The sequence below is a fragment of the Scyliorhinus torazame genome, chromosome 6 (genome assembly GCF_047496885.1).
Source record: "Scyliorhinus torazame isolate Kashiwa2021f chromosome 6, sScyTor2.1, whole genome shotgun sequence".
Classification (NCBI taxonomy): Eukaryota; Metazoa; Chordata; class Chondrichthyes; order Carcharhiniformes; family Scyliorhinidae; genus Scyliorhinus; species Scyliorhinus torazame.
This window is the reverse complement of record NC_092712.1, coordinates 100,219,740-100,232,899: the sequence shown is the minus strand read 5'-3', so window position 1 is coordinate 100,232,899 and position 13,160 is coordinate 100,219,740. Positions and strand designations below refer to the sequence as shown.

The window sequence follows — 13,160 nt, the reverse complement described above, 5'->3', positions numbered from 1 at the left end:
TCCACCCATCAGTGGGCCAATTTAGACTCTGATGTAGGCAAATAATGCCTACTACAGGGCCTCATCCTGCCACCACCAGGATATAAGCAGCAGTGGGTGCAGCCCACGCCATGTTCCCAGAGGTGTGGTCTCTACACACATCGGATGTCCCAGTGGCGCTGCCAGTGCTAGGCAGTTGAGGTGGAACCTCCTGTCTAAGTGGCTCCAATCCAGGTTGCAAAGCAGCTGTTAATTCCTTGCCCCCCCAGGTGGGCTCCCACCTGAAATATTAACATGGGGGGGTGGGGGTAGGGACAGCAGCACCCCATAAAATCTCTTTCCAGAGATGCTGCCTGACCTGCTGAGTATTTCCAGCATTATCTACCTTTATTGCTGTAAGCTAAATCCTTTGTGAACACCATGCAGTACGTACAGAGCTGTTAAAGCAGATGTTAGTATCAGAATGGAATAAAAAGTGAATGATTGATAATCACACGCGACAAGAGTGGAACAAGGGTAGGCAATGACTACATGAAAAAGACTAAACCAACATTGCATCTGTAATGTAAAGACATAGCGGAGTTCAGACTTGCCTGTAAAAACACAAAGCGAGATAACAGATTGTCAAATGATGGGCTAATGTAAACTGGCTCTGCCATCCTTATTCCCACACCCCTGAAAATAAATATAGAGCAAATACAGTTACGTGTGAAAAATATTGTATGCACAGACAAAGTTTGCAATTCCAATCCTTAAGGATTTAATAGCATTATTTTAGATGCCAAAATGTTAATGATATTGTATCATTATTAGGAACTAGAATACAATGTTATGTAGGTCTTTATTTTGTTTCAAATGGTGCTCCATATTCTGTGACAAACTTATTTCAGAAACAATTTCATTTGTAAAAAGCTGCATTTTGAAATGAAATGAAACCTGTAAATAATCTATGAAATATGATGGGAAACATGTCACCTAATGGAATATGTTAGCTAATGGAATATTGGCTTTATCTCTCGAGGGCTGGAATGCAAAGGAGTGGATGTTACGTTAAAGTTTTGATTAGACGTCATTTAGAGTATTTTGTTAAGTTCTAGACACTGCAATTCAAGAAAGACACTTTGGGGGTGATTCGCCGGCCACATTTCACCTGCCGCAAATCCCGCCATGTCAGAAGAATTCCGAAATGGGATTTGCGCCGGACACCCAACAGTTTCTGATGCAGAAACAGCTGACAGGATCTGGTTCATGCCCTCGCTAGGTGTGAACTAGATTAGCATATTTAAATCTTCATTCGAGACCACAGTTGTGGGGGGACGGTGGGTGCAATGACGGACAAAGGGTGCCATCCCACATGCCCTGCACACACACACCCCCGGCCACAGGGGCTCCTGGGGACTAAACCCCAGAAACGCGCTGGAAACATTACCTGGACTGGGCGCTCGTTCCCTCCCTAGTCACACACCCATCCTCTGGTCGCAAGGATGTCCCCAGTTCTGTGGCCCAGTTCTTGGGCGTTAGAATGTTGGCTGCTGCCTTTGCGGTGTTGATGTCTCCAGAGTTGAGGCAAAATGTCCAGGCCTTACAGTCTGATTGGGATGCTAGGCAGTAACAAACGCCTGGTTAATCGCACACCTACCCATGGGAATCCACTTGGGAGATGTGAAGTGCTCACATTACTAGAATTGCCAATTCCCTCTCAGCAATAGCCATCACTGTGCAGCCAGCGGCCACCAGGGTCAATGGGATTTAGTGACCTTCACCATATTACCACGGATGGGGATCTGTCATGGGGGTGTTTGGTGGGACAGACTCACAGCGGTTGGAAATGTCCCAGTCATGGATATAGACGATCCGGAAGGTGGCACGGCAGAGCCGTGGGCGCTGCGCCACCCCCCACCCCCCCCAAGCCAAGGGGAAACACCCCACCGATGGCAGCCCACCTGCCCAACCGAGCCCGTTCTCCACCCCCCCTCCCCCATGCACTTACTAGGGCAGTGCCCCCAGGCTGACCACCTGATATTCAAGATGGTTACTCACCTCCTCGTATCTCCAAAACAGCCACTGTGGTAGCTTCATGTTTTTAAATAGGTTTACTGAACGACATCCGCGTGACCGCTCGCTGGGGAGGGGCTTAGGTCACGGGTGACCGTTCAATATGGGATCCTTCCGTTAATGATATGTAGGTTGGACTTAATTGGTGATCATTGGTTTCTCGCCATGAGATCTGGATCTCACCAACGGGAGTGGGCTGATTAGATCGGAAATCAATCAGATCTGGCAAGCCCCCCACCCCCACCCCCATCCCATCGTTGAGGCTAGGTCAACTAACATTTCAGAAATGAAGCTAACAGATTTTTGTTAAGGGTTAGAGAACTGAGGTGAATAGACAGTTGAGGTAATAGATCAGAAATGATCGAACTGAATGGTAGAATGGACTCAAGGAACTTTAAAAAAAAATTATTTATGGGATGTAGATATTGCTGGCTAGGTCAGCATTTATTGCCTATCCATAATTGCCTTGAGAAGGTGGAGGTATGTTGCCTCCTTGAACCGCTGAAGTCCCTGAGGTGTAGGCACACCCACTGTGCTGTTAGGGAGGGTGTTCCAAAATTTTGGCCGAGTGACAGTGAAGGAATGACGACATGTTTCCAAGTGAGGATGGTAGTGACTTGGAGGGGAACTTCCACGTGGTGGTGTTCCCAGATATCTGCTGCCCTTGTCCTTTTAGATGGTAGTGTTTGTGGCTTTTAAAGGTGCTGTTTAAGGAGTCTTGGTGAGTTCCAGCCGTGCATCTTGTAGATAATATGCACTGCTGCCATTATTTGCTGGTGGTGGAGGGAGTGAATGTTTGTGGAAAGGGTACAAATCAAGCAGGCTGCTTGGTCCTGGATGGTGTTGAGCTTCACGAATGTTGTTGGAGTTGCATTTTGTCCAGGCCTGTGGAGGGTATTCCATTATGCTCCTGACTTGTGCCTTGTCGGCGGTGGGGAAGCGAGTTATTCACTGCAGGACTCCAAGCTTTTGACCTGCTCTTGTAGCCACAGTATTTATATGGCTAGTCCAGTTCACTTTCTGGTCCTTTGTAGCCCCCAGATTGTCAATAGTGGGGGATTCAATTATGGTAATGCCATCAACTATCAAGGGCGATGAGTAAATTTGCTCTTGTTGGAACGTTACTTGCCACTTTTCAGCCCAAGCCTAGATATTGTCTGGGTCTTGCTGCATTTAGACAGGGACTGCTTCAGGATCTGAAGAGTCGCGAATGATGCTGAACACTGTGCAATCATCAGCAAGCATCCCCACTCGTGACCTTATGATGGAAGGGAGGACATTGATGGAAGCAGTGGAAGATGGTTGGGCCTAGGACACACTACCCTGAAGGACTGATGCAGTGATGTCCTGGAACTGATACGATTGACCTCCAGCAACAACCATCTTCCTTTGTACGAGGTATGAATCCAACCAGTGGAGAGCTTTTCCCTATTCCCATTTGCTAGGTTCCTTTATGGGCTGCAATGAAGCCAGGAGCTGAGTGACTCTGGCCGAACCCAAACTGAGGTTCTTTACGCAAAGAGTAGTGAGGCCGTGGAATGCCCTACCTGCTACAGTAGTGAACTCGCCAACATTGAGGGCATTTAAAAGTTTATTGGATAAACATATGGATGATAATGGCATAGTGTAGGTTAGATGGCTTTTGTTTCAGTGCAACATCGTGGGCCAAAGGGCCTGTACTGCGCTGTATCGTTCTATGTTCTATGAGTGTCAGTGAGCAAGTTATTGCTGAGCAAGTGGTACTTAAAAATTTTTTTTTAAATTTTAAATTTAGAGTACCCAATTCATTTTTTCCAATTAAGGGGCAATTTAGCATGACCAATCAACCTACCCTGCACATCTTTGGGTTGTGGGAACGCAAACACGGGGAGAATCTGAAAACTCCACACGGACAGTGACCCAGAGCCGGGATTGAACCTGGGACCTCGACGCCGTGAGTTATCAGGGCTAACCCACTGCGCCACCGTGCTGCCCAAGCAAGTGCTACTTGATAGAACTGTTGATGACCTCTTCCATCATTTTACTGATGATCAAGAGTAGACTGAAGGGATGGTAATTGGCTGGGTTCTGCTTTTCTGTGTAACGGGCATGGCTGGACAATTTTCCACATTTCCAGGTAGATGCCAGTGTTGTAGCTGCACTGGACAGCTTGACAAGAGCACGAAAAATTGTGGTGTACAAGTCTTCTGTACTACTGTGGGAATAGTGTCAAGACCCAATCCCCTCTGTCATTTCTTGATGTCAATCAAATTGGCTGAAGACTGGCATCTATGATGCTGGGGACCTCCGAAGGAGTTCAAGAAGGATGAGACTGAATGGACCAATCTAATTCCTGTGATCCTATTTCTATATTTCACATGCAAAACACTCAAATTTTTAAAAAAAGAGTGAGTAAAAAACTGAGGGTGAAATTCTCCCAAAAAATGACTCGAGTCATTCTGGGCGGGAATCGAGGAGTGATTTCCACTGGGTTTATGGGCGCAATCTAGATCGCAATTCACCCAAACTTAGGGCACAATCTAATGAAAAAAATGAGTTCATTCTGGGTGGTATGAGAGTGGGTGTTTCAGGCGCTTCTATCCCTGCTATCTAACGGCACTCTATTTTATTTCCCGCTGAGGTCACACTCAAGTCTCATTTCCGGCACTGAAGAGCTCCGCTCGCCAATGCAGGAAGAGATCAGAAGAGTGCTATTTTTAAATGGCACCCCAATCTCTCGAGCCCCCAACGTGAACCATGGACACCCCCAACACCCCAACTCACTTATTGGAGGGACCTCAAGCCCTCCACTCATATCACATTGCCAGGGCAGTCCTGGGCCCGATCCCTGGTGTGGGCAAAATGCCACCTGGGCACCTTGGTACTGCCACCTAGGCATGCTGGCAGTGCCAGGGTTGCAACTAGATGGCACTGCCAGGATGGCAGTCACGCCAGGGTGCCAGCCTGCCTAGGTACGAATCTCCCAGTGCCTCCGAATGGCTGGGACAGCTATCCCTGTCCCACACCCCAATAAGTGCCTTTCCACCTGGTCCCTGTTTATGTGGAGCAGTGCTAAACATTGCCCAGCTGGGGTCTCCTGGGCAAGGCCAGTAGGTCCCGGGAGCTGGTTCGATCTGGCGTCAGCAGAGTTAAGTGAGCTCTGCAAGTCTGGGTCCCGCCATTGAGGGCAGTATCCAGATTGCAACGTCTTGCAAGATCTGATTAGATCTTGTGGGGTGTAACATCCGTGGGGAAATCCCGAAGAGGCCCCTTGCAGGATCTACCAGCCACATCCCGTCCCGATTCCGGCGACGGTGCCGGTAAATCATGCCCTCTCTCCTACTCGCAGACACTGATTGCAATGTCCACCAACATGGGCAACACTCCAACCCTCAACCCTGGAGGGGCAAGCTCCCAACCCCCATCACTAATGTCTGTACCAACACCTGCACTCCCTCTCCCCCCCCACCCCCGGCCTCATGACACCCAGACATGAGGGTGGCCTGGCCACACATCCATCCATCTTCGTCGGCATCAGGGCATTTTGCCCTCCCCCCAACAAGTGAGCCTACCCCACTATGGGGTCATGGAGGGCTAACCTCCCCTTTCAATGCACTGCTTCAGTTCCCCCTTTCATACCCATCTTACAAACCTCCCCACCCTTCATGTCTCTCCTTCATGCACTCCTTAAGGCTTCCTGCTTCATGCACCCCTTTCATGGCCATGGCCCCTTCATGCCTACCCTTTGGCACCTGGGCACTGCTAACCTGATTGACACTGCCAGGTGCCACATTGGCACTGCCCTACCCTGCCCAGCCTGTCCCGGATGACCCATGGGCTCCAAAGGCCTCCAACCCACATGGCATGGTTTTTGGAAACCAGTACTGATTCACGCTGGCCTCACCCTGCACCGGTGGGGCCGCTGAATTCCGGGAGCCGGGAGACTCTGGCCTCGAATGGGCTGCACATATTTAAATGAGTTTTATGACTCATTAAAATATATAAGTCTGGTTCACACCCAGCGAGGGCGTGAACCAGATCGCATCAGACGCCGCAGGTCAGGAACATCACGATCGGTCCAGCATCTTCCACGAACCCCGATTAGGGACTGTCCTGCTGTACACCGTAGCAGAATCGGTGCCGGGTGCATCGTTTCCAGAGAATCACGTCCAAAAACTCTTCAAAACAATTCACTGAATATGCACAGTAGCACAAGTGGATAGCACTACGGCTTCACAGCTCCAGGGTCCCAAGTTCGATTCCCGGCTTGGGTCACTGTCTGTGCGGAGTCTGCACGTTCTCCCAGTGTCTGTGTGGGTTTCCTCCGGGTGCTCTGGTTTCCTCCCACAGTCCAAGGACGTGCAGGTTAGGTGGATTGGCCATGATAAATTGCCCTTAGTATCCAAAAAGGTTAGGAGGGGTTATTGGGTTACGGGGATCGGTGCAGACTCGATGGGCTGAATGGTCTCCTTCTGCACTGTATGTATGTTCTATGTGCATCCCAAAGCTGAGATCTATTTGTTGAGCATGTTCCAAAATGTATTGGAGGGGAGCCTGGACATGGAATACTTAAGGAGTGTAACACATTATAACTTAACAAACATTGTAACAAGGTTAATATCAATTTTGGTTCTGACTCATTATGCAGAAATGTTTATTTTGGAATTAATAAAGCAATCATGTGTAAAAGCACACAGTATTTCTAAAATATTTACCTTAAAGTGCAGTTGGAGCAAAATATTTCATTGCGGCTTAATTCAGCAATTCCGTTCCCCACAAATGTTTTTGATCCCATGAATTCGACTGCACCCCTTTTACATTTGCCACAAATATCTGAATAAACAGAAACTGCATCACCTGCTTTCATTCCTGAAACAGAGAAAGATCATTTTCATTTTGTGTTGTACAAATAAATATAAAAATACAATATAAAACCTAGTATTAAAGATAGGATATTAGATTATAGTGGGTGTTAGGAAAACATGATTAAAGAATATTTTTCAATTAATTAACCAATGATGGTTAGATCACACATATACTGGCTAAAGTTTATTAAAGTAGAACTGATTGCAGCAGCGGAGGAAAGAAGGGGCCTGAGGTGGGTTAAAGCCTGTTTGATTCACTGCCAGCGTTACCATGGTTCTTTAACTCAGCAACAATATTAGCAGCTCAATTTTGGCTTTCCTGAACAATAAAAGGGTGCAGGTGAGATGACAACCTGCACCAGTCAGTGAAAGGCTCTGCATTTAAAGGGGCCCTGGCATGGATCAGAATGGCTGGATCCCACTATCGTTGTGAAACCAGAAGAAAGAAGAAGGATGATAGGAAGGCAGAATCTTGGATTAACTCCAAGTTAATTAATTATTTGGGTTACTTACTCACGTGCTCCAAAGGGGTTTTGTATACATCTCGAAACGCACCCCAGTAAACATGAAAATGAGGGGGGCCATGACGGGTTTTGATCCACCAGCAGTTTTCAGGACTTTAAACTCCTGCTCCCTGTGCCCCCCGTATCCAAAATCACCACCATCCTACATTGGGGCAGATCTTCCGGTATCCGGAACAGCGATGCTGGTACATGTCGGGACCTTGAGAAAATCCTGATACGTGCACATGCACCTTAATTGCCCAGAAAGTTTAAACTTCCAATGGGTTGACTTGTGTTGCAGCAGGGCTTCTGTGAAAGTCCCGTTGTACAGATCTCTGTGTTGTGGACGTGGGCTAGATATGCGCAACTTAGTCTGATAGTTAGCCTAGAATTGCTACACTGTTTAATCTCTGGTGTAATTCAATGATAAACTCAACTCACCAATACCCACACATACCCAACATCAACCCTCGATCCCTCCCTGGCCAAACTACCCACCCTAATGCAACTTCTCACCCCCCCCCATCTGACTACACCCCCCTCCCCCATCCAACTATTGAAATGGCTACCCACCCACCCACAATCAAACCCAAAACCCTTTTCTCCCACCTGTACCTCTGCTCTCAGGTGCACTCAACGCTGCTCCTCTGCCAATCCTCCCTGCAGTTTCCTATGCCCCTCAGGTGTACTCAATGCTGCTCCTCTGCCAGTCCTCCCTGCAGTTTCCTGTGCCCCTCAGGTGTACTCAATGCTGCTCCCCTGCCAGTCCTCCCTGCAGTTTCCTGTGCCGAGACTTTGTTATTCCAGCTGGGATTGGAAGTCCCGGCCGCAAGTGTCCAAAAAAGTAAGCATGCAGTTATTTCTGTATCAGTAGGCATGCACTCAGCATTGCTGCTAATTGGAAGATCTAGCCCATGATCTTACATTATTTGAGACCAGCAATTATTCCTTACATGGTATAATGGTCTTTCCTGTTTGTTCTTGTTTATTCCCTTATTTCCCTTCTTTTATTTTTGTCATTACATTTTTAATCTATGGATATTTAATGGATCTGTGACCTTTAAGGCAAAGCAGTCTGTGCCTATAATTTAAAAAGCAGGATCCAGAGGGCGGTGCTGTTTTAGGCTGGTGATTGCAGATAGTGACACAGTTTAATTGATTTGGCTGGCGGCCAATGAATTGGCCCAAAAGGCTATGCTCTACCTGGTAACAGGTGGCGATTGGATCCGATTCCACTGGAATGTTTCAGAGCTTCAACGGTTGAATTTTTAGTTTCACTTTTGATTCTGCAGCTTGGATGCAGGGTTCCAATTAATTCCCTCCAAAAAGATCTAACTAAACTCTCCCCATAAGGCCACTTAAGGGCTGACTCTCCAGTAAGTCTGGTTGTTATTTTCACGAGATGGCAAAGGCTTGAAGTTAAACCATGGGCTGAAAGCAAAGTTTTATGTGGAATAAAGTGTCTCTTGAACCTCAAGCTGAAGGCCCAGTTTGATAAGAAATAAAGCATCTCTCCAGAAAGCCTGCTGCCAGTGACTACTAAATTCTCACTGGAAGCAGGCTCTCTGTTCAATGGCTCCTGTTGCAAACATGGGCTAGATTAGATTCAGACTAGATTCAGCCCAGGACCAGCTGTAATACTCTCCGAAATGAACATGCTTGTGGCAGTCACTTTAAGTGAGGTACTAAATTATGCACTGCAGGACAAAGATAATTGCCTAAAGAGAGAAACAGCAAGATGAAATAAATAAACAACACAACTCACGTTTTGGGGCTGACAGTATGCCAGGAATAAAAACATGTGCTCCACGAAGTACAGCGTTCCCACATTGTGCTCCCACAATCACTTCAATGGAATGTCTCTGTAGGTTTAACCTGCAAACAAGAAATCAGAGTTTTCAAACAAAGTTCTGAATTATGTTATTTTCCTTCCACTCTTATACTCCACAAGCTCCTTAAAAATGTATATTGTTTAAAGTAATCTTTTCAAATGGATCAAAGATGATAAGGAGCAGGGCAAAAGAAAGGATGGAGAGAAGGGAGAAAGAAAGGGAGGAGGGAGAAAGGGAGGAGAAGGTGGTAAAAAGGGAAGGGGAGGCATGAGAAAAATGGGAAACAGGGAGCAAGAGAGGGGTAGGACTGAGAAAGGAAGGAAATAGGGAGAAGGGTAGGGAAGCAAGGTAGAAAGTGAGGAGGGAAAAAGGGGCAGAAGGAGGGAGAACTGGAGGGAGAGTAGAGAGAAAGGGCGATGGGAAGAGGGAGAAAAGGAGGAAGAGGCAGAAGGAAGTAGAACAGGAGGGGAAGACAGAGAAAGGAAGTGGAAGAGGGAGAAAGGGAGGGTGAAGGAGGGAGAAAGGGAGAGGGGAAGAATGAAAGAACAATTCCAAATGGTCATTGTGGAGCAAATTCCCTTCTACAATCATATTTCCATACCTGGGACCAAGAACGGGAATTAGAAGAACGTCTGGAAGCTCTGGATGTTCTAATACTGCAATATTACTCATAGGCCATCCTTTAAACTGCTGTAAATGAACAAAGGGCGGCATTTTGATAAAATTCAAGCCACGAAAATATTTAGTTTTAGAAATCCATATAATTAGAACAAACTTGTCAATCTTTGAATATTTCCTTAAAACTTGGATTCATCAGATTCAGAAAATCCTCACCCACTAATTTGGTTAAGTCTTCGAAAACAATCTCAGCATACTTTTCAGTTATGCACCATTGCTTCTAAAACCACCTTCCTTGCTTATGGCTACTTCTGCTCGGCATTGAATAGCATCTCATATATTGCTCCATTTCCTCTACTTCCCCCCCAGGGGCGATACGTAGCTCTAAACCCCCCAGAGGGATCCCCTCGACTGCCTCACACACCTGTTGTAAACCTGGTATGAATATTTAGTGAGGGAGTATCATTTGTGCTGGGGTGAAGGGGTGGGGGGGGGGAGATCTGCCAATAACAATGAAATTAGCTTCCCCATTCTCATGAGATTTTCCACCCACGCTGTCAATCGCACAGACGGCGAGTGCAGGTTCTAGATCGTGCCCTTAAAGTGAATGGGGTGGTATCGATGTTTCCAGAACTCACAGACCAATGTAGAAAGTAATCTCCTGAGTTACAAACAGCCATTGGCTATACAGATGCTGGGTGGAAGTTTTCAGTCCCACCCATGGCTGGTTTGGTTGTGGGTGGGAGCACTTTCTTCCCCCTCTTCTCCCCTACCCCTCCTCTCCCTTCCCTTTATCCCTGCTCCCCCTCCCCCATCTACTTTGTGCAGCCCCCTCATTATTTTGAACATCTCTATCAAATCTCCTCTTAGCCTTCTTTTCGCCAAGGACAACAATCCCCATCTCTCCAATCTTTTCTCATAACTGAAATTTTTCATCTCTGGAACCATTCTAGTCAACCTCTTCTGCACTCTCCCCAATACATTCACACCCTTCCTGTAGTGTGGCACCCAGAACTGTACACAATACTCCAACTGGAGGTCCAACGAGTGTTTCGTTTAAGTTCAGCATAACCTCCTTGCTCTTGTACTATGCCCCTATTAATAACGCCCAGAATACTATATATTTTATGAACTACTATCTGCCCACTTCTCAAGCTTTGTATCATCCACAAACTTTGAAATTGTCCCCTGCACACTACAATCTAGATCATTAATATATATCAGGAAAAGCAAGGATCCCAATACCAGCCTCTGGGGAACACCACTACAAACCTTCCTCCAGCCTGAAAAATGCCCATTGACCATTACTCTCTGCTTCCTATTATTCAGTCAATTTTGTATCCATAGTGTTATTATCCTTTTTATTCTTTGAGCTATAACCTTTCTCAGAAATCTATGGTTTGGCATTGTATTGAATGCCTTTGAAAGTCCATATGCACCACATCAAGGGCATTACCCTCATCAACCTTTTCTGATACCTGGTCAAAGTACTCCAGCAAGGTGGCCTCACAACTCCAAGGTTCAATTCTAGTCTCGGGTCACTGCCTGCGTGGAGTCTGCACATTCTCCCCGTGTCTGTGTGGGTTTCCTCCAGGTGCTCCAGTTTCCTCCCATAGTCCAAAGATGCGCACGTTAGGTGAATTGGCCATGGCAAATTGACCCTTAGTGTCAGAAAGGTTAGGGTGGTGGTGTAGGCTTAAGTTGGGTGCGCTTTCCAAGCGCCGGTGCTGATCCGATGGGTTGAATGGCCTCCTTCTACACTGTAGGGATTATATGAAAAGTTAGTTAAATGTGATTTCCCCTTCAGAAATCTATGCTGGCTCTTCCTAATCAACCCAAATTTTTCCATGTGACTACCAAGGGCACAGTCCAGTGGCCTTGTTGCACTCAAGCGAGTGCGCCACAAGGCCAGTGAATAGCGGGAGAGGCCAAAAATGAGAACCGTGTCGGGCGCCAAACCGTTTGCGATGCAACTGGCCTGCTCCCGTATGCGAAGTTGGGATCTTGCCAGAGCGTGGCGAGAAACCAATAATCACCACTTAAGCCCTATTTCCATACAATTAACGGGAGTCACCCCATATCCAATGGTCTCCAGTGATCCAGCAGCCTCCTCAGCAAGTGGTTACACTGGCGTCGATTAGTACTCCTTTTTTAAAAAATGTGAACCTGTTGGAAAGGCTGTTGCGGAGAGCCGAGGAGGTGAGCAGTCATCTTCACTCACAGGCAATGAGCACAGGGGCACTGGGCTTGCTGCCCCTGAGCTCGGTGGGAGGGTCTACCCTCGGCTGGGCTGGATGCTCCGCTGGGCGGGCTACTGCGTGCGGTTCCGCCAGTGATCGTGTGTACCCATTCAGAGGGCAACCCTAGTCTATGCCCACCGACCACCCCTGATCCCTACTGATGGCAGAGGCCTTTGTCCATGTGGCTGAAGGTTATTGCTAATAGGGAATTGGCAATTGTGGTTAAGTAAGCACTTCACAAATCCCAAGTGGATTTCCTTGGGTGGGCGTGCTATTTAGCATGTGGGAGTGATTGCCTAGCATCCCAAACAGAGCATGATGTCTGGACACTGCAGAAGGCAGCACCATGGACGTAGCAGCCAACATACGAACACCCAGGGGACATGTCCACGACCAGAGGATGGGTGAATGCAATGGGGATGGGACCACCCGGTCCAGGTAACATTATGTGCGGGTGTCAGGGCTTCAGGATCTCGGGTCCGTTAACGGGCACCCTGCTTTAGCCGTTACGCCTTTTGAGTGGGGGGGTGGGGCAATGGGGGTTCCCGGGATGGAAGACATCGCTGTTGTCAGTCAAACACCCTCTCCCAATTCCTTAAAGATATTCAACGGATGGACAATATTTTGGACTCTGTGGAACTTGCACTAGTGGTGCTGTTGGCAGGCCAGGCATCAGAGAAGGTGGCGGCGGCAGCAGCAGCGTCGACAGAGGCTTGAGGCAGTGGCTCAGTGCAGGACCCCGCCCCACATCCTGAGGGCCCGGTCGCCCATTAGGCTAGGGTGAGACCCAGAGGGGCAGGCCTGCAACGACCCAGGATGTACAAGCATCACTGGTCTTTCGAGCAAATGACGGACAGCGCATGCCGCAGGAGGCTTCTCCTCAACAAGATGGTGGGGCACTAGTGCCATGTCCATGCGGACTTTGCACCACGTGGAGGAGGAGGACACCCGCTCTCCATGGTCGTCACGGTCACCGCAGCCCTGAACCTTTATACTCCGGGATCATTCCAAGGCTCCAGCGGGGACCTGTGTGGCATCTCGCAGGCTACAGGTGCATTCGACAAGTCATGGATGCCCTGAAAACTATAT

The 13,160-nt window shown here is 47.8% G+C and overlaps 1 protein-coding gene across 8 annotated transcripts in view; it reads right to left on the bottom strand.

Annotated features, from left to right (window-relative positions):
• The window catches only part of nsun6 (NOP2/Sun RNA methyltransferase 6), a 60,165-nt gene that overhangs the window by 31,412 nt on the left and 15,593 nt on the right, over positions 1–13,160 (bottom strand). For 7 of the 8 annotated variants that reach the window (XM_072508555.1, XM_072508558.1, XM_072508552.1 and 4 more), the window contains 4 exons: positions 9,815–9,903; positions 9,147–9,256; positions 6,729–6,882; positions 573–654 (listed from right to left, as the gene is read on the bottom strand). In XM_072508555.1, coding sequence (XP_072364656.1) covers positions 573–654; positions 6,729–6,882; positions 9,147–9,256; positions 9,815–9,903 — 435 coding nt within the window. Of the gene's footprint in view, positions 1–572; positions 655–6,728; positions 6,883–9,146; positions 9,257–9,814; positions 9,904–11,309; positions 12,816–13,160 lie in introns of those variants that run through there. The other variant, XM_072508559.1, reaches the window with a different exon arrangement.